At 55.1% G+C, this 20,669-nt stretch overlaps 6 protein-coding genes across 6 annotated transcripts; 3 read left to right on the plus strand and 3 right to left on the minus strand.

The window, feature by feature from the left end:
• Positions 1 to 20: 20 nt before the first annotated feature.
• UMAG_01653 (uncharacterized protein) lies at positions 21 to 1,556 on the minus strand (the record flags this gene model as incomplete). Its single annotated transcript, XM_011389336.1, has 1 exon — positions 21 to 1,556. The coding sequence occupies one exon, from the start codon at positions 1,554 to 1,556 to the stop codon at positions 21 to 23; it is 1,536 nt and encodes a 511-aa protein (XP_011387638.1).
• A 397-nt stretch (positions 1,557 to 1,953) lies between these two features.
• UMAG_01654 (uncharacterized protein) lies at positions 1,954 to 3,401 on the plus strand (the record flags this gene model as incomplete). Its single annotated transcript, XM_011389337.1, has 2 exons — positions 1,954 to 3,136; positions 3,220 to 3,401. The coding sequence occupies 2 exons, from the start codon at positions 1,954 to 1,956 to the stop codon at positions 3,399 to 3,401; spliced, it is 1,365 nt and encodes a 454-aa protein (XP_011387639.1).
• A 162-nt stretch (positions 3,402 to 3,563) lies between these two features.
• UMAG_11139 (uncharacterized protein) lies at positions 3,564 to 3,976 on the minus strand (the record flags this gene model as incomplete). Its single annotated transcript, XM_011389715.1, has 3 exons — positions 3,564 to 3,632; positions 3,738 to 3,805; positions 3,943 to 3,976. The coding sequence occupies 3 exons, from the start codon at positions 3,974 to 3,976 to the stop codon at positions 3,564 to 3,566; spliced, it is 171 nt and encodes a 56-aa protein (XP_011388017.1).
• A 1,495-nt stretch (positions 3,977 to 5,471) lies between these two features.
• UMAG_12161 (uncharacterized protein) lies at positions 5,472 to 6,933 on the plus strand (the record flags this gene model as incomplete). Its single annotated transcript, XM_011389823.1, has 2 exons — positions 5,472 to 5,489; positions 5,569 to 6,933. 2 exons carry the CDS (start codon positions 5,472 to 5,474, stop codon positions 6,931 to 6,933), a joined length of 1,383 nt encoding a protein of 460 aa, XP_011388125.1.
• A 3,773-nt stretch (positions 6,934 to 10,706) lies between these two features.
• UMAG_01656 (putative sugar transporter) lies at positions 10,707 to 12,419 on the plus strand (the record flags this gene model as incomplete). Its single annotated transcript, XM_011389338.1, has 1 exon — positions 10,707 to 12,419. One exon carries the CDS (start codon positions 10,707 to 10,709, stop codon positions 12,417 to 12,419), a length of 1,713 nt encoding a protein of 570 aa, XP_011387640.1.
• Positions 12,420 to 13,949: 1,530 nt separating this feature from the next.
• On the minus strand, positions 13,950 to 19,736 carry UMAG_01657 (uncharacterized protein; the record flags this gene model as incomplete). Its single annotated transcript, XM_011389339.1, has 1 exon — positions 13,950 to 19,736. One exon carries the CDS (start codon positions 19,734 to 19,736, stop codon positions 13,950 to 13,952), a length of 5,787 nt encoding a protein of 1,928 aa, XP_011387641.1.
• Between the last annotated feature and the right edge of the window lie 933 nt (positions 19,737 to 20,669).

Consider the following 20,669-nt stretch of genomic DNA (forward strand, 5'->3'; position numbering starts at 1 on the left):
TGAGCTTCAAGCCAAATCCATCACTCAGGCTGGTAGCGATACATCTTAGCCACAGTGATAGCTGTGGCCAGGTTAGTCAGCGCAAAGATCCAAAATACAGCACCTCCGGTGTGGTCGGCGTCGTAGCCAGCAAGCCAGTTTTTGATGGGTAGAAAAGCTGAGCCGACGACAAAGTTGGCGGTCCAGTTCAACGTCAAACCCAACGAGGTGGTGGTCGACACGGCTCTCGAAGCGACCAGTTCGGGCAAGATGACGAAAGGAATCGGACCGAGTCCGAACGAGAAGCCGGCGACCATCAGGATCATGCATATAGCGCTGATGATTTTGTATCCGTAGACGATGCCCGTGGCCAAGAGGGCAGAGGCGATGCTCATGACCAGAGCGGATGCGAGCATCAGGGTTTTGCGCCCAACGCGGCGTTCGTCAATCAGCCAGATGGGCGGGAAAGTCATGACGATATTGATGAGCGTGATCACGATCCCAATCGACCCGGCGAGTGAGGGAACGATCGAGCCGAGAATGCCAACGCTGTAGTACAGCACCGCATTGATGCCGGAAAGCTGTTGGCCGAGTTGGGTTAGCATCACCAGAAGCGTGCCTGGTCGAAGCTCCGGATCCGAGAAGAGCGTGCAAAGCCCCACTTTGACTTCCATAGAGCTCACGTTGGCTCTGGACGCATCTGCCTCACTACCAGCAAGAAGCGCTTGTCTCTCTTCGTCGGATCGAGCGTCATCATTGCTACCGGTGCTTCTTCGGCCCTCTTTCCAACTCTGCACCTCCTTGGCTGACCATAAAACCTTTCTCACCTCGTCCGCCTCATCGTTGGCTCGCATCGTCCAACTCTTCTTGCCTTCACCCTCCAGCCACCCTGGCGACTCCAGTCCCACCGTCAACGAGCCCAGCAACTGTAGCAACGACAGCGCCCCGCTCACCCCCGGTACACTTCGCCACCACCATCCATCACTTCCCAACCAACTCGCACCAATCGCTTGAGCCACAAAGATCCCCAACACGATCGAAAACTGGTTCAGCACTCCAATGCTCCCCTTCAACGCTGTTGGCGAAATCTCGTTGATGAAGATTGGTACGATGACTACGCCAATCCCCGATCCGATGCCTTGAACGAATCTACCTATACCTAAGCCAGTGAGACTGGAGGAGAAGGTGAGCACGAGGCTGCCCAGTATGCCAAAGCTCGCCGATGCAGTGATGCACGTCTTTCGTCCCCACGAGAGCGATTTCGAGAGCGGCGAGATGAGGAACGACGAGATGAGCCCGCCGAGCGTGAAGAGCGAAGTGACGAGGCCGAATTGCGCCTCGGTCAGCGAAATGCACCCACTGGAAGGAGACGCAGACGCAGACACAGACACAGACGCAGAGGGAGAGGGAGAGGGAGAGCGGACTTGGCAGGTGAGCATGGGTTGGAGCGCATTCAGTTCCGAAATGCCATAGCCGTAGTTAGCTGCGGAAAAGAGGATCCAGAGCAGGACGAAACGGAATCGCGTTGTGACGGATGATTTAGCATCGCCGCGGCTGGGTGGAGACGAGGTGGGCATGTTTGAACTGCTTGGAGCGTGATGTGACCAGCCTCGTTGCCACTCTCCCTGTTTCTTGATCGCCAGCTCTCAGAAAGAAAAGTTTCAAGCCAGGTCCAAGTGTAGTGGGCCTTGGAAGGAAAGCCGAGTGCGAGGTATTCACGATTGAAGGAGCAAGACTCGTGACTGGGGGATGCTCATGCTCGTGCTCTGGTTCAGGCTTGGTGCGTGTTGGATTTCAGGGTCCTTCCTGCTGCTTGGTGGCGCGTGCAGCCTTTTTGGTTCAGTAGGTTCGCGTGTCTTAATCAACAAAAACGTGTACCGCATTCGGACCATCTTTATCTTTCTCACCTCGAAGCAATCCCCGGAAGTTACCATCCTGCGACATCCGCGTCTTTATACCTCAACACCACCAACGATGAGCCGCCGCAATCGGAAGGACGTCGACGATCTTCTTGCCGATCTCGACAATCTCGGCACGGAGCCTACGCCGAGCAAAGCGTCTCGCAAATCCGCGGACAAACCCACAGCTTCTGGGACAGGCTCGAACGACGTTTCAGCTTCAGCGTCGAAAAATGCGCCCGATGATGCGCAGAGCTTGCTCGATGATCTGGATAGCTTAGTGCAGAGTAGGGCGGCGTCGAGTAGCAGGGCTTCGCTGCGCAAGAAGGAGGAGAGTGCACCTTCGGTAAGCGTCGCGCCAGCGAATAGTGCCAAGATCGAGACCGAATCGATTACGTCGTCTGTGGTTGCAGATGCGCCGATCACTAGTTCAGTGGCATCGGAGCAAGGGTTGGCCAAGGCGGAGTCGAGCCTGCTATCCTCGGGATGGGCCGGTTGGGGAAGCTCGCTCCTCTCTCAAGCAACCAAAATTGCGGATCAGGCACGACAAGAGTTTGAAAAGCGAGCACCGAGCCAGGCGGAGCAAGCGCGCGAACTGGGGACCAAAGGTTGGGACTTAGCCAAAGGCGTTCGTGGCTTTGTCAAGGAGGCTGGTCTGGAAAAATGGGGTGAAGAGGTGACCAAAGTAGGCAAGCGAGGTTGGACCGATATCGTCAACGCCGTTGCACCGCCCATTGCAGCGCACGAGATCATCCAAGTCACGCTGAGCCACGACATGGTTGGATACGACGGTATATCGGATGTTACTTACCAGGTGCTGGCAAAGGTCATGGAGCAAGTGAATTCGAACGCGACCGATCAACAGTTGATCGTCAACAAGGCACAGATCGAAACGCCGGCTTCCAAGCCTAAACCAACCGCGGACGGTTCCGAGCAGGATCGTGATCTGAATGCGGTCGAGGGCTTTGCCGCCGCCTTCAAATTGGCCAAAGCGAACCTAGATGAGTGTATTAAGCAGCACCAAGTGGCTGCTCCTCCGGCGAAGACGACGGCGGATGCACTGCCGATTACGACATGCCCCGTCTTCGTACGCATCCAGGCATGCCTCACTGATCTACCTGGCGATGCTTTGGCGGAAGCAGACGCATCGACCAAGACGACAGAGTCCAAGACATCGCTCTTCTTCTTAGTTCTGCTGCGAGATCCGCAGCACGGGCTCAGCCACAAGACCGTCTCTCAGGCGGTCCCCACTTCTTGGCGTAAGTACATCCGAGCAATCGCGCGCCTGGTTGGCGCACAGAAAGACTGACGTAAAGCTTCACACATGGTTTCATCTGTACAGTCGATGTTCCGTTTGAAGAGAACCAATGGGTCGAAGAGGCGCTTGTTGACGTTCTCTCGAATGCGCTCAACATCGTAGGTCAGGACTACGTCCAGGGACGCATGTCTGGTCGCACAAAGTCGTCCAAGGAAGGGCTGGCTGACGTTGCTACTGACCAGACGGTGAAAAGCTCTGCTGCTTGAGAGGGCTGTTCGGATTCGATCAATGCAGAAGTGGTTCAGATGTATGAGGATGTGACTCTGTATTCAGGATCGCACTTGAGAAAGGGTCAAGAAGCTGAGAAGAACGCGAGATCGGCATATGTATTGGAACGGATGATAGATAGGGGGAGGTAGGAAAAGGCTTTATGCCTTCTTGCCGATGATCTGGGTCGAGATGATCTCCTCGCCGTTGACGTGGTACTTGATGTCGACCTGTGAAGAGTCAGGATGGAAGGATGAGTTACGAAGGTCAGCGAGAGTGTCTCGGCTGCTGAATGTGTAGGAGGATATGGCCAAGGTGGATCGAATGCTACTTACGTGACCGCCGGTCTTGACATCGATCTTGTCGATCTTGCCGGACTTGACGTCGCCGCCGAAAGGTCGGTCTATGAGCACGCACAGAGCATCGTTCACGACAAGGGCAGTACAACCAAAGTGAGTGTCAGCGCCAGATTGCTTTCCTTGTCGAGTCACTAGCAACAGCAGCTATGCGTGGCAAACTCTGCCCCCCGTTGACACTTACACTCGATGACGTCGCCAACAACGTACAAAGCCATTTTGGGAAGATTATACAAGTGTGTGGGTGCGTGGGAATAAGATGATGGTAGTAAGAACGAGGAAAGCCGGAGTGTTGCAAAACTCGTCTCAAGGGTTCTGCGAAGATCCCGTTGGCTAGCGAACGAGCACGAGTCGTGCGTGAGTGCAGCCTCGATCGATAAAAATCGCGTCTCGTGCAGCGTCCTTCATAATAGCACAGTCCACGGGCCACCCCAAGATGTCACTTTGCAGTCACAGCGGATTTACGGTCCGGATTCCACGTCTATCGACGAATTGTGAATTCACGATTCACGATTCACGCTTCGTGTACCGTTGCGTGATCGCCGAGCGAAAAGCGGTAAGCGCAGAAAATCGAATCACAATTCACGAATCACGAATCGTGAATGGTGAATGTTTGATCCAATGTTTGATAAGACGGTTGAACAAAAAGCCAAAACCGAATCCACGATATGCGATATCACGTGTCTTCATCAACTCGTGACTGTAACTCATGACTACGAACCTGGCCGATGTTTGTGGATGATGTCTGTATGAAACATGCACGAGTATCAGAGATTCGAAAAAGGGGCTCGAGGCACGGGGCTCGCAGCAGCAGCAGCCGAGAGCGCTGTTCATTCCGACTAAGTTAGTCATGAGAACGACAAAGTGGGTCGGCAGTCGCAGCTGCAGACCTCGTGGAGGGTTAGGGTTAGAAGATAATCTAACTTCCTACACGCATAAACACAGATCGTGGAACAGCACTTCAGAAAAAGAAAAGAAAAAAAAAAAAAAAAAAAAAAAAAACAGGGAAAGTTCATGCTGCTACACTGTACCCACAGATATGCAGGTGCACTCACGATTAAGTTACGACCGCGCGGCACGAAGAAGCCGTACCTCTATTCGTGATTGCTGCATGGTCGTACGGCGCGCTACGAATCGTCGGTGCACGAACAGTGAGCGGTCTGTTCTCTGGACGTCTCTATGATCGGCGCAATGCATGGAAGCCTGTGGTTCGCGCGAGGTTTATTTAGACTTTGCACTAAATTGACAGCCTCACACTAAGAAGCCCCTGACTCAGAGCGTGTTGAAACGCTGTCTTCCCTTCGTCAATCGGCACTCGTCTGCTCGTCTGTAGAGGTTGCTGGACGGGGCACACTATCTTGACTCGGTAAAGTCCGACGTTTCGTGAATTATCTTGCGGGAGCCGGGCTGTTCGAATACCCCTCGAAGTCGAGATCCAATTGGACATGCTTTCGTGTTGGATGGACATTGAACGAGGTCTGCCTGCAACCAATGCTATAAGACATGGGGGCTCCCTGAGCGCCGCTAGGCTAGCCTCAAAGAATATGACTGTCTTCGCCGTCGTGCTCCTAGTTGTCTCATCACCACCATCATATTGACCTCCTGACCAGAATCTTGCCAGAGAGCTTCTTGCACTTGTACAAACAGAGGTCGTTCTCCCTCTCGAATTCCTCTTTGACTACCGCTACTATTATAGCAAGCCTGTTGCCAGTCATGGGCCAGACTAATGACGTACAGGGATGCTTTGCCAGCCTTAGATCGTGAGTCGATACTCCTGCAGAGCTACCGTATGCCCATTCTGTGCTCACAGCTGATCTCAATCTGTCCGCACCACAGACTCTTCTCCAAGAAAGCAGGCATCCCACTCCCAGCCAATGACCCGTTCTACTTTACCCGACCAGACGACTTTTCGGCCCTCGGCAATGGTGCCATCCTCCGTTCGCGTTCCATCGAGGTCGTCTACTTTCCCGGCTTCGAAGACCCACCCCTCCAGGCATGGCAGGTGGCGTACAAAACGAAAGCGCAAGATGGCATGACACCTCAGGTCACGGTCCTTACCATTCTCCGCCCTTCGACAGCAACACCGGACAAAGACGGCAAATACCGTATCATGATCTATGGCGCTAAATGCGATTCTGCGGGAACCAACTTTCGTACCAGCTACGCGCTGAGAGCGGGTAACGATTATACACTCGGCGCTGCTTCCGAGCAGATCTTTATCGCGCCATGTTTGGATCGAGGTTGGATCACAGTAATACCGGATTATGAGAGCGAGACGTGTGCCTTTGGTGCAGGATTCCAGAGCGGCTATGCCTTTTTGGACTCGATTCGTGCCAGTCTCAATTTTGAACCTATGGGGGTGACTAAGGATGAGAATGGCACGTTCAAAGCAAAGATCACCATGTGGGGTTACTCGGGCGGTGCACTGGCGGTTGGATGGGCAGCACAGTTGCAACCGACCTACGCTGCTGATTTGACACAGTACTTGGTCGGAGCGAGTATGGGTGGCTTACCGAGCGACCTGAAGGCGATCGCTAAGCATACCAACAAGGGTATCGCAGCAGGACTCATTGTCGGAGTCATGCAGGGGCTCGCGAACGCTTACCCCGAACTGCAAGAATGGCTCAACCAGCACGCCAACAAAACGGGTGCAGCTGCGCTCGAAATGGCGCTCACGAAAAGCTTCAAAGTGATCATGTCTAGCACTATCAACAAAGATGTGCTCGGAACCTATTTCAATACGACCGATCTTCTCGAGGAGCGCATTCCTGCGCACGTGATCAGTGAGAACCAAATGGGCATCAACGAACTCGTACCCACGGTTCCTTGTCAAATCTACCAGTCGCTGCATGATGAAGTGGTACCGTTCAAGACGACCGATGATCTTGTCGTGGCTTGGAGCGCCAAAGGTGCATGCATCGATTATACGAGGGATCAATTGTCGGCACACATCATCTTGTGCTTTACCGGCTGTCCCGCAGCGATCGAATGGATGCAGGATCGATTTGATGCAAAACCGACAAAGGCTCGAAAGGGCACGCCGAGCGTAGAGACGGTCGTGACGAGCTTGGATACGAGTGAAGCCAGCAGGACGCTGGGTAAGCAGCGGCAGAATGATATGCAGAGCCTGTTGGAGAATCAGTACAAGAAGCCAGGTCGCAACTGGTGGACTTGAAGGAAAGCTTCTACCGGCAGTCACCGTCGTTCATTACTCGAGCCATCACATCTGACTTTCGTCTACATGATAACTAACCAGTCACGAGTTCTATCTTCACGCTTGTTTTACCCTCTTGTACGCCTCGTGATGCTTTTTAAGGGACTCACTTCTCTACGTCTTCGAAGGACACATCAGATCTGTCTAGGCCCGAGTTGATTGGCTGTCAGATCGAGCAACGTTCGGAGCTGTTCGAACTTTAAAACATAACATATTGCATCTTGTCCTGCTGAGGCGAGCGTGCGATGAGCGCATCGTACCTCAAGAAGAAGCATCCGCGATTCGAACCGAACCGAGCGAAAGATTGGATTTTGAGATCGCGAAGATGCTTGGCAACGGTGATTTTCCAAGCTGAAGGGAAGTCGCGCAAAAATTCAAGATACAAACCCTGTCCGATTGGCTGTCTAGACATCCTTTTCGTGCAGTAGATTGATCCATGAGTCTTGCACAAGGGGGGTTCGGCAATGTCCTGAAGAAAGACATGCTTCCGCTTGCTACAGGCTATATAGGAGGAACTTGAGCTTGACGCGCGATGACGTCGTCGATCAATATGACGCGACTCTTTCTGCGGATCAGTGATTTTCTTCGGACGGGCAGCCACACTGTTGAACTAATCATCGACCCTGGCTGGTACACGATCAGGATCCTGCTCGGTTTGAACCAATCGTGTGACCAGCTGGGCATACGACAGCTTCAATTTACACTCACCGATGACGACGCCGTTGCTGAAGCGAGGCGGCTGATACCGATCGGAGACCGAACTCGCTTGACTCGCAAGTGTTTCTCGAGACAGTGAGGTCTACTTTAAACTTTGGCTTAGTAAAGCCAGACGTGATGCCATTGTCAGACCAAATACGGTCGAGATGGCAAGACGATCGTCTTGCTTACTGCCGTTGCCCTGATCTGTTTCTGTGCGGTGTCTTGGGAATGCTGGAAGAGACACGAAAGTTGCGCGACGTGTTCGATTCTAAGTTAGTCGCCGAAAGCTTGGCTGCGGGGGATCGGTAGAATGCAGCTTCGATGCAGGATCTTAGAGAATAGCGGTTGGATAGGAGGTGGTGTGCAGGAGGCTTGCATTTGTGCGCGCGGCGGGCCAAACTGCCATCGGATATTTCGGGTCTGGGCGAGTGTCGTTATGCTCCTTAAAGAAGGAGACAATCGTCAATTGTTCCGGGCATCCCGAAAGCACAGCATGTAGATTTTCTTCGCCTTGACCAATGGCACGGGGTAAATTGCCAAAGCAGAATTCGAGGGTGCTGAGGGAAGACTCTCGGCAAAAGCTCCGAATCAGCATAGCGTGCCGCAGCAGATGCATTTTCTCGAAGGCAGCTTCTGATGGTGAGTTTCTTGAGCATGCGTTTTCGAATGAAGAAAGTGGTCGACTAGCTCGAGATGCCCCCACCACCCACCAAAAAAAAAAAAAAGGGGGGGGAAACCTCAAACGCTCTGCGTGTGGTTACTGCTCGCGCGTCAAAGGGCGTGGCGTTTCCAAACGAATTCGAGGCGAAATCAAAAGAGGATGAAATCCAACTATGACAGTTTGTATTATATTTTTTTGTTCCGCGCAAAAGAAGGATGCAATTGTAATGCGAATATAGCCAACCTCTGCTTCCCCGCACTGGATGACAGGCTGAGTCGGGGTAGAGCGTCACTGAAATGCTCGATCAAAGACAGGCGTTTTTCAAGTGGTGTAGCAACGAAAGCAATTGCCTGATTCTACTCGGGCAACCCATTCTTCAAGTCAGGTAGCGTGTGAAGTTGGGGGGATAAGCGAGTGAGCGTTCCTAGCTCTTCCAGGGTGCAGCACACGAGACTTGGAGGTAGCGAGACTTGATTGTAGCGGGAGACTGAGCTGAGTCTTGCTGGTCACCTTGGTAACCCGCAATCCTTTGCTCTTTGTCTATGATGTCGATTCTTGATTGTGATTCGAGCCGGCAAGGAGCCGGTAACAGTGTACAAATCGATTGCCGTTACGATCTCACTCGATACTCAAAGGTTGCATCGGGACGAAGCGGCTAGCGTCGGAGGCTGCGCAGCAGTCGTAGCAGGTCCGCATGCTTCAAGAAGCGGCCATGGCAGAAGTCATGAGTAGCACCACGAGCTGAAAATACAGAGGAGTAATGGAATAACGTTAGCAGAATCACGTTTGATTTACAAATGCACTGCCAGATTAAAACAATTAACGATGTCATTTCACCTTTCAAAGTCACCGATTTCCAAGTCCGCAGCAATGAAAGCTTTGTGAAATGTCCGATACCCAAAACCAGGGCGGAGAGGAAGCTCTCTCCCTTATTCACGATTGTCCCTACATTGAAAACAAGAAAAAAAATCACAGAACGCCGAAGTCGGCTTTTCCAAAGAGAAGGCTCGGTCGGTGTTAGTGCGCGCCAGAGATTAGCTTGTCTTCGAACCCACGCGTGGAACGTAGCGTCAGGAACTGATCTAGGCACGTCGTGTGCTACACGGTCTCGGATTGCTTCAGATGACGCCTCACGCTAGACAATCAAAACACGAATGTCCTGGTGGATTGTGAAGCAAAAAGTAAGCGAAGGCGAATTTGTGTCGGAAAACTTGGTCACCGGCATCTGTTTGTGATCTTTGCGTATAGAAGCAGTGCAGCCCCGCTTTTCTTGCACATGCTCTGCATTCAGAACCAGTATGATGTCAACCGGCACAATCCGACTCTATTTTCCGCCTTGTAAACAACATACTGTAGGCTCGTCGCACTTCCACAGAGCCTTTTCGCATCTCTCTCCCCCCACTCTGAAAGAATGCTTTCAGAAAAAGAAAAGAAAGGGAAAAAACCCCATTTAGGTCGTCATAACTTAGATCGACGAGGTGTGCATCTCTGCACTTGTCTTGGGCCTTCGCCGTCGCTGCGCCGCCACATGCCCCCTTCGTCCATGGGTGTTTTGGTGCACCGCTTCCGCTGGAACAGGGGTCTCGCATCGTGGCAGCACTTTCAACTGACGCTTAGACATTCAAAGGTAGTGTTGTGATCTCGACGGAACGACCGATGCCTTCTTGGCGTAGATGAGACTTCCGTTGCAATCACGAATTGCAAATGAAACGACTGTCTCTCAGCCAACATACACATACACACACAGAGAGACTCGCGCCAGCGACTCCGCGTTCTAACCATGCATAGCAAACTTGAGATCAGGCAGGCGAGTGTGGATGCCCTCAATTCGGCTAAAGCGTCCTTGCAGCCAAGGTGCAGCATCGTTCGACACCGTCCATCCGTCTCCTGTATCGTAACCGTCCACAACTCGTCGGCCGTCTTGGCTTTCGCTGCTATACTGCATCATAGTTGGCTCTCATCGCACCGCAGCACTTCATTTCGGTGCGGTTGAGCGTGTGTGCACTGACCGGACGCGGCGCGCAGCCTCGCCTCGCCTCGCCTCGCCTCTCGTACTTCCTTTCACTCCGTCGTAGCCGCCGCTGCACCTCCTTTGAGACGACGCCCGTCATGAGCCTTCGATTTCATTCGGGATGCGCACATTAAAGTCAGACTCTGTCCCCTCGTTGGTCCCATCTGCCTGAGAACTTATAAGGCAAAGTGTTCATTGTCGTCACCGTTGTTTCATCCTTCCCCCTCTCTCCCTCATCTCATCTGATCAAGCTACGACGATCTCCTTCCACACGTCCGCCTTACGACCTTGCTCGTTTCTTTCTGTGACTCCTTGATCTAACACCATTGGCTCGCATAGCCGCTTGGCGTCCATTCCACAACCATGGGTCTTGCGGGTATGAAAGAGGGAAGGCCAGAGACCGACATGGTCCCGACCTTCCTCGGTCTTCGCGGTATCAGGCTCAACTGGGCTATCGGTTTTGCTGCTTCGGCTGGTTTCCTCTTATTCGGTTACGATCAGGGTGTGCTCGGCTCGCTCTACACGCTTCCATCGTGGCTGGCTCAGTTCCCCGAAATCAACACCGGACCCGATTCCAGTCCAACTTCAAACGCTTCCGTGCTTCAGGGTCTAGTGACGGGTGTCTACGAGCTGGGATGCTTCGTTGGAGCCATTTCCATGCTCTACTTTGGTAACTTGCTCGGTCGTCGTGTCAACATTTGGATCGGCTCCATCATCATGGCCGTTGGTGCCATCGGCTGCACCGCCTCGTACAGTCTAGCTCAGCTTTTTGTCTTCCGTGTCATTCTCGGCATCGGAAACGGCATGCACACGGCCACCATCCCCGTCTGGCAGAGCGAATGCTCACCGCCTCACAAACGAGGCATGCTCATCATGGTCGAAGGTGCCATGATCACGGGCGGTATCGCCATGGCCTACTGGATCGACTTTGGCTGCTTCTTCCTTGAGCCCAGCTCGGCCTCTTGGCGTGTGCCGCTTGCACTCCAGCTGGTGCTCATCTTGCCCACTTTTGTCACCGCTTTCCTGCCCGAGTCGCCCCGTTGGCTCATGCTCAGGGGCCGTGAAGAAGAGGCCCGCTGCGTCGTTGCCGCCCTCGACAACGTACCTGTCGACGACCCCATGGTTGGCAAGAAGCTCCGTGAAATTGCTGCCTCACTCGAGGCTGCCAAGACCACCCGTATTCGCGACATCTTTACCAACGGTCCCGAGCGCAACCTGCACCGAACCATCCTCGGTTTCGTCTCACAGATGTTCCAGCAGATTTCTGGTATCAACCTCATCACGTACTACATCGGCAAGACGCTCCAGGAGAACCTCGGTTTCTCGGACATCAACTCGCGTATCCTCGCTGCCGCCAACGGTACCGAGTACTTTATTGCTTCCTGGGCTGCTGTCTTCTTCATCGAGAAGATGGGTCGTCGTCCGCTTATGCTCGGCGGTGCCGCCGGCCAGTGCGTCTGCATGATTGTGCTTGCTATCCTCGATGTCCCTAGAATCAAGAACTCGGGCAACGGTCCGCCCGTTGCATCGGTCGTCTTCTACTTCCTCTTTAACACGTCATTCGCCTGGGGTTGGCTCGGCATGACCTGGCTGTACCCGGCTGAGATCACCCCGCTCGCCATCCGAGCCCAGGCTAACGGCATTTCGACGAGCGCCAACTGGCTTTTCAACTTTATGGTCGTCATGGTGACGCCGGTCATGTTCAATAACATCGGTTATCAGACGTACGTCGTTTTCGCTGTGCTCAACTTTGTCATCTTGGTTGTCACTTTCTTCATCTTTCCCGAGACTGCAGGTCGATCGCTCGAGGAAATGTCGGCTATCTTTGCCGTATCGAGCAAGATCAACCCGTACGATGTTGTTCGAAAAGAAAAGATCACGCCGCGACGATACGACAAACAGGGCCATCTCATCAACGACGACGTCGACATTGTCGAAGACTACGACAAGGGCGATCTCGAAAAGAACCTTGGCGACGGCAAGCGGGGTGGCGACACCAACGTTGTCACCGAGGATGCCACTGCGACGCCAACTTCGGATGGCAACAGCTCGAGAGAGCACTCGCCTCGTTCTTGATTTCGTCAACGTGCATTGTTAGAGATGCTTGCATACTGCTCTCTTGGCTGTCTTTTGCTGTTGTTGGTCCTCAATCATACAGCGTTTGCGATCGTTGCTCGTTCACGTTCCACTCTTGACATCGTAAGGGTGTCCTATACCACATTGCTTCTAATTCTACCACTATGTGCTACATGTTAGCCTTCTGTCTTTGTGAAATTTGCACAGATTCGTCTCAAACGTGAAAACATGCATGTCCTGCTTGACACTTTTCGCCGTTGAACCACACGGACCCGCTATTAGTCATGAAGTGTGGGTGGACTTTTGTAAGCAGATCATGGAGAGCGATTGAACGTCGTCGCGCTGTGCTGAGGAGCGATATGGCGACACGGGATTGGGAACGGAGGAGCAAGAGGAACAGGGCGGCACGAAAGGGTAGTGCGTTGACGGCGGATTCGTGGGTGGACGGACATGGACGTTCACTTTGTGCTTATCGGGGTCGTGTGTGCTCTGAGCCATGCTCGAATGGCGTCGCAAGAGGGTGCGATTCGGCAGGCTTGGGCTGACACGTGGTTGTGGGACTGTGTCGAGAGCGCTAATTTGAGATTAACAGTCGTGAATTGCAGAGTTGGCTCGGCTCGACCTGGCGAGCGCACAACTTGGTCGCTGCGTCGGTCTGCGTCGGTGGTGGATTGACAACAGTTGGTGTGGTGCGGTGCTCTAAGTGATGCGTTTCGAATCACGCACTGCGCTGCTGTTGCGCTGACATGTGCTTGGCGACTGTCAATGTGCATGAGAATCGCCAACTGCCAGCACTCAGCCGCTCGCATCACTTGTGCCTTGCCTTGAACAACTTGTCCATAGACCGAATCGATGAGCCGCAATCACCTAGTAGAACCATCCTCCATCACTTGACGCGTTCACGCTTCTCGGACGTGCGCAGTGTCAAAATCCACGTACAGTGATTCTCGCAAGCCGCCCAAGGTAGTCTGTTTCATGTCGTGCCCAAATTCCCGATATCCCAGACAACCAAGCCGTGATCCAGCTGTTGATACCAGCACAGCCTGTTGCATCCTGAACGCGTCAGATTCTTGGCGCTCTTTCGACTCGATCGCCACAACACGCCACGTGCAAGACGCTCGTGCCTGCTTCAAGTCGAGCGTCACCAGTCACAGCATCCACATATTCTCCCTGGTGTCCTCCCCGTCCTCACCACATCCTTGCACCCCGCTATAGCTGCTTGCAACCCATGTGGTATTCACGATGGACGCCTTCTCGCCACCCAGCAAAAGACGGTCAGACACTCCAGTCCCATCACACCAGAGCCAAGATCAACGCATCTTAAGCAGATGCTACATGACTCGCGATTGCAAGCCATTCTTGAGAAATTCCGCCTTGTACCAGCCACCCAACAATCACTCACTTGCTGCTAGTCGACAAACGTGCGTCTGCACCATCCCTGTTCACACACAGACCCAATCCGAGCAAGTCGCATCAGTTTCACATGCACATTCCCAAGATTGAATACAATCGCCTAGCGTGCAGCCTGTTCTACCACATTGCACCGGATGAAAAAGCATTGTAGCCTGCACCAGAAGTACCATACGCACCACTGCCCGTGGAAGTCTGACTGTACTGACTGCTCTCACGTTGGTCGATCGGACCACCGCTGTTGCTGCTCGACGTCGGATCCAGCGAGTAGTCTGCTTGTGCGTGATGGTGCGCCTGCTGCTGCTGCTGCTGCTGCGATGCGGGTAACACATGCTGTCCCATCCGAGCTTGCTGTGAAGGCGATGACCGCTGCGAAGTGTACTTCGACGGGTTAAACACGCTCGCTGCAGGTCGCAGCACACTACCAGCTACGCTGATGCTGCTGTTCGACCCTGCACCGCTCACCGAGCTGGGCCACTTGCCCGAGCCACCTGCCGAGCTCGACTGGCTCGCCTGCTGCTGTTGCGATTGGTAGCCTCGAGCGCCGTAGAACTGGCTTCTGCCCGTGCCGAACGACGTGTCGTCTAGGGCACCGAGTCCCTCCATTGCATTGCTGGTCTGCGAGCTCCTGGAACCGACATTGCCACCACTGCTGCTGGTGGGGAAGAGCGAATAGCTCGAAACACCGCTGTTGAGATTGCCCGCGTGACGGCTCATGCCGCTGTACGGCGATCCAGGCGCCGAGCGTGCAGTCGAAGCGTGCGAGCTAAATTGTCCATACGACTGCCGGTTCGGCGTCATGGACCCTCCACTGTAGTTAGAATACAGCGCATCGGTTGTCATACTCGACAGATTGTTGTTGCCGGATGCACCGCTTCCGTAGCCGCTATACGCCCCAAAGCCCTTTTGATTTAGACCGCTTCCACCGTCCTGCTGAGGCTCTCGCGGGGAAAATGAGGATGTCTGGTGTCCACCGTAGGCTCCGCCATTTAGAGGCGAATAAGCGTTTGAAGCCTGCTGTGGTACCGACGAATAGTGCTGGCCAGTCTCGCGGGCGCGTGCCACAGCTGCGGTAGGGGCATCCAGGCTCAGTGCTGGGCTGCGCGAGGTTGGATCGAAACCGTTGGATCGGTGATTCACCGGTGAGAGGTCGCGTGAATTTGTGCCCATGTCATGCTGACTGCGTCCGTACTGTGTCTGCTGGTAACGGTTGAAAGGAGCCCACGTGTCGCCGTCCTCCTGTGCGCCTCTCGTGTGCCCATCGTCTGCACGGAAGTCGTGAACGCTCATAGGCAATGCAGAAGGTAAGAAGTCGTCTCCAATGTCCTTGAGCGAATTCTGCGTCTCGCCGGCGTGAGAGTTGGTGGCGAGCGACCACACGCTCTTGATGTGGTCACGGTCTGCCAGGTTCGAAGAGCGCGTCTCGAGGACAGGGAACGTGAGCGAACTCTGGCCCCATGTCCCTTGCGTCGACATGCTAGGAGATGGCAGCATCGAACCAGCGCTGGCAGGGGTCTGTGCTTGCGGTGGCCGCGCAGATCCAGGGATACCAAAGGGCGAAGGGCTGCCCCGTGCACCACCTGTGTCGGCCTTGATCTCGCTGCTGACCATGAACGAAACAGGCGACGGCGTGCTGATTTGGCGATCGTCGTAAAAGGCAACAGCGGCATTCGATCCACGAGGGCCCTTTGCGCGATAGCCGCCAGCCCCATTGTGAGATCCGAAAGCGTCTGCAGAGTAGCCATTCTGCGGATAGTCGAGAGGGCCGAGAGATCCGGGCGCTGCTGCTGATGCTGCATGGAAGGCCGATTTGCCTCGATCGTCATATGAAGGCTGCGGTGCCCCGGCCGAGAGTACTTCGCCGATGATAGCGTCCGTGGTCGCATCGACGGGATGGCTTCGTCGACCCACAGCGGGGGCAGCAGTCTGCATGCCATCAGGCAAGTGTCTAGCAGGTGAAGGTTGGACAACGGTGGCGTGACGACCGGGCAGACGGACCTGAATCTGACTTGCCGGTGACAGGCTCGATGGCTGTGCGCCAGTTGAAAACTGGAAACCGAGTCCAGACGTGCTCTGACCCTCAGACCAACGCGGAGTCAGATCGAAACGGGCCTGCTTCCGAGAACCAACGCCAGCACCTTGCGACATGACTTGTGGCACAATCGACAAAAGTCCACGTGGCAAAACGCGCGACGGAATCTTGACTGGTGCGATGACGCTACCGCGGTGATAACGTTTAGGGAACAGCTGGTCATCACGTGAAAGCGTCTTGATCGAGAGGTGGGGCAGAGGGGGATCCCACGTGAGGGGATATACTGATCGTCCGGGCGCCTTCATGGCCGCAATTCTGGCGAAGAGCTGCTTCTGCTGGTAACGATTGAGCTTGGGTCGTGCGCGGCTGCCGTTCAAGTGAACCACAAAGCGATTCCAGGCGGGTGGTGCATCTTGTGCGGCTTCCTGTCTGGTCTCGAGGCTTTCCTTGGGCACGATAGGATACAGTCGCACTGGCACTGGCGCTGGAATCGGCACTGAAGCTTTTTCGGCTGCGGCTGCGGCTGCGGCTGCGGTCGCTGCGACGCGAGGCAATCTCTCTCGTGGCGCAGCCTCTCTAGGCCTTGATGCAGAAGATGTAGTTGAAACGGATCGGTCTGTAGCTGAGGGAATGCTCCTCTGCGACTTTGACTCAATACCCTGAGGCGGCATCGCGTGATTGAGGCGAACTTCAGCAGGAGAGGGCGCAGGAGGCGATTTGGCAGGCCTGGAAAGGATGGTTTTCGGGGCCTCGGTCGCTTGTGCTTTGGCGGCCAACTCTGCGGACCGCGCTTCGTTCTCGAGATGCGGCAGAGCAGGTCGGGCGATCGCATCGTGAACAATGGCGCCTCTTTGCCATTGCTGATCCTTGAACTGCGTCACTTTCTGCTCTCGCTGCTCTCGTTGAACTGTGCTGCGATCGTCTTCGATCCGAGGTGCGCGCGGCGATGAGGCAACTCTGCTGTTACGGATCTTCTCGTCAGAGCCCGTGATCGGTGCTGCGTCCACTTGGCCGGTCGGCATCGCCGAAGTCTGCGGCAGGCGAGGTCTGGCAGTCTCGGGATTTGTTGTCACACTGCCGGGTCGCGCGGTTCTCCATGACGCGGCACTGTCTGCAGGACCAGGCTTTCTCAGAGAGGGTGTTTCGGGAGGAGCGACGGCAGCGTTTGCTGCCTCGGTTGCTCGCTTTTGAGCCGCTGCTTGTGCTTCGGCTTGCTTTTGCTGTTCAGCTGCCCTGATCCTCTCCTCGATCGCGAGAGCCTTTTTTCGTGCACGCTCCTTCTCGGCCAGTCGCGCTTCTTCTTCCTCTTGGCGGCGCTTTCGCGCGCGTTCAATAGCAGCGTGAACGTCTTCCTCTTGTCGAGATTCAGGTGCAGGTGGGGTTTGCGTCGAGGCAGCAGGTTGATGACGGTCATGTGCATCCGCCGAGTTTTGTATCCTGCTTTGAGCCATCGCCTTAGGACCCCACGGTGCTCGAATTTGCGCATCGGCGCGCACCTGTGGCGGCTGTTGCGAGTGAGACGCGATCGATTCGCTATCCAGCTGATGTCGACCCGCGTTGCCCACGGACGTTGCTGAAATTGGCGCAGCGGGAGCTTCTGTGCGACGCGTCTCCTCGTATGCATGGGAAGTTTTGCGACCGGCTGCGTCAGAAAATTGAGCAGGCGCAGCAGGACGTAGAGTCTGCGCAAGGTGAGGTGGCAGCGGCCTGTTCCATTGCGCTTGTGCGGGTGGACGACGGTCTCCAGAGCCTGTAACGAGAAGATGAGGAGGTAGAGGGCGGCTGTTTGTGCTGAATGAACCGACAGCAGAGGGCTGAGGCTCCCGAGCCGGCAGTGGCTGTCTCTCACGAACTGGCTGTGGCGCGGTACGTGGGAGCTCTAGTGGCCGCTGCTGTCGCTGTTGAGGCTGTTGAGGCTCTGGAAGCTGTTGAGGCTGTTGAGGCTGTTGAGATTGTACAGATGGCAGCGGCGCAACAGGTCTCATTGGCTCGGGTGCTGTTGGAGCGGCGGTGGGTGCAGGCGGTGCACTCGTATCAACAGCGGATGGAGGTGTGGGAGAAGCAACTGCCGGTGGTGCAGATCCAGGGTTGAGCGAGGCCTGTCGCTGAGCTAGGGGACCCCACGCCCGTGCAGCCTGGACCGAGGCAGCCTGAACAGCTGGAGGAGGTCCTGACGAGTCTTGTCGGCCGCCATAAGGAGCGGAACCCAGTCCAGGCCTGCGTTCACGGCCGTGCGAGAATCCGGATGGTTCCCTAGTTTCCGTTGGCGAGCGCAGCGACACGGAGGCACCAGTAGTGGGAATGATGACCTTCTCGGCTCGTTGTTCTGAGCGAGAGGGACGAGACGTAGCTTGTGCAGATTCATTTGGAGAGGATGTAGCCAACTCGCGATTCTTCATGGGGCCCCATGCGGCGGACTGCCCAACCGCTGTTCCAGCCGCTGGTCTTACACGATCGCTTGATGCGGTCGCAGCAGGTTGTGCCAGGTTACGCTGGGGCCAGCTGCGGTCATGAGTGACGTCCTTGAAGCGCTCCTCCTTGGAGACGGGCGGGCCATCATCGGCTTCGCCTCGTGAGCCATCGTTGGATGTGGGAATTTTGTATTGCGATCCGTCGCCGAATTCGACGACCTCACCAAGAAAACCGCCATCTTCGTCCTCCATCTCGTCCCAATGCTTTCCTGAACCGAGGGATGTGCCTCTGAAACGATCAAGAGCCTGGAGAGCGGCTTGCTGTTTGGCAGCCTCTCGGGCAGCTGCGGCGGCTGCCTTTTCCTCTTGCTCCTGCTTAGCACGCGCCGCTTCGGCAGCAGTGGGAAAGTCGGAAAGTTGGGATCCTCGTGTGGTGGAAGGAGGGTTGGATGACAGGCTGGACTTGACGCCGGCCCAGGGAGCACGACTAACGTTGGCGGGACTCGGGGTTCGTAGGGATGCGCCGAGCGCTGCATTGCGAAGGCCTGGACTGGCTCTGCCTTGGCCGGAGCCGCTGTCAAGCCCAGCAGAGCCGGGTCTAGATGAGTCTCTGCCCATGCTGACCAGTCGCGGTGAGGGAATAGCTGCTGAATTGGCGGAAGGAGCTGCGATACCGTTTGAAGACTGCGATGCTGATTGATTGGAGGGCTTAGGGCTGTGAATTGCCTTTGGCAAAGGGGCGGATGCCTGTGCGGGCAGAGGGTCTGCAGGTGCAGCAGCGGAGACAGGAGTTGCATCCGAGGCGGGACCAGAGACGGGCGGTTGAGGGACGGCCGCCAGAGACTGTGATGATGGAGTCGTCTTGGGAGTGGCTGCCGTGGGCGGTTTGGTGGTAGCCCAACCTGCAGGCTGAGGTTTGGGGACGCTGGAAAGCTTTGCAGATGTCAAGCGAGAGGTGGCGGATGGCGAAGAGAGACGATGCGATGGCAAGGGTGAGACCGAGGTGCCGAGCTTGAGGGTGGCGGGGGAAGGAACAGAGGGGGTGCTGGGACCAGCCTTCTCCAAAAAACGCTTGTTGACATTGAGCGATGTGAACTTTTTGGCAGGAAGACTGGCCAGCTGAGGTGAGGAGGAGGAGATTGTCGCTGAGCTAAGCGCTGCGGCAGTGTTAGCATTGTTGTCCGACAACGACTCGGAGCGATCGTGCGAAGCGGTCAAGGACTCGACGTCACGCTCCGACGTGGATGCCGTGATCGTGGGTTGCGACGCTTCATCATGATTTGAAGTTGGGTCCGATGCGACGGGTTGCTGAGTCGACTGCGTCGAAGCACCATCTAGATGCTGGCTAGCAGGAGCGCCGTCTGCGTTGGAAGCATCCACATGTTGCTCAGCGTTGCTAGCCGCGTACTGTTCGGAAGGAGAAGAACCGGCGGCCGCCGCCTCTCCTGCCCGTTCCTCGCTCATATGTGTGTGTCGATTGAAAGAGTCGGGCTCTTGATCAGGACCATGTAGATGTTGCCAGCCAGAAAGGCGGTCGAAAAGAGGATCAAACGCACGCTGTCACGCTTGTCGAGTTCGATCGGAGGCGTAGTCGAAAGCGAGATGGTGTGAGGTGATCAGGTCTGTTCTGTGAAATGTTAATGGAAACAACGCAAATCGTAGCTGCAGAAAAGGGAAAAGAGAAGCTGACTCGACCGAGATGCGCAGCTGCACGGTTAAAATGTACCGATGATGATAGCGTCCGGTGCGGCTCTCGATGCTGAGAGATGAGGTCTGCGAGATGGCCCACTAGCTGAGATCGTAACCGTCACGGTTCCAAGGAAGAAGCAGAGCTTGTCCAAGACGCGCGTGGGTGAGGAGGAGGGAGCGATGCCGAGGAGAGCTTGCACGAGCAACCAGGAAATGGTGCCAGACAGACAAACAGACACAGACTCACAACTGTCTCTTGGCTCACGTTGTGCAAGTGCGTGACTGACTGTCTGACTGGAACGGCCAGCCAAAAAAGAAAAAAAGACACTGTGATTCACGATTCGTGATTCGTGTGATTTGGGAACAGTCCGCCTGACCTGACCTGACCTGACCTGAGCTAACGACGCTCACACTCGCAACAGACGACTCGTGACTCTGTCGCAAAAAAGTAGCGCTTACTGTAGCAGTCACTCACGACTCGTGACTGTGGCACTCTCTCTCTGTCCGCTGTTTCAGTCGTGAGTCGTGAGTTTAGACTCGTCCCACAGAATTGGCCTAGAAAAGGGACAATCACGAATAATTTCCCTCACTCCCAGCATCGGCGCAGAGCAGCTCGCCTCATCTGCTCAGCGCTAAGCGCAGCTCGTTCAAGTCGCATTTCCGCACTCACGACTCATCGTCATTTTTTTCCTGTATTCTGTGATTGTT

The sequence above is a fragment of the Mycosarcoma maydis genome, chromosome 3, assembly GCF_000328475.2.
Source record: "Mycosarcoma maydis chromosome 3, whole genome shotgun sequence".
Taxonomy (NCBI): Eukaryota; Fungi; Basidiomycota; class Ustilaginomycetes; order Ustilaginales; genus Mycosarcoma; species Mycosarcoma maydis.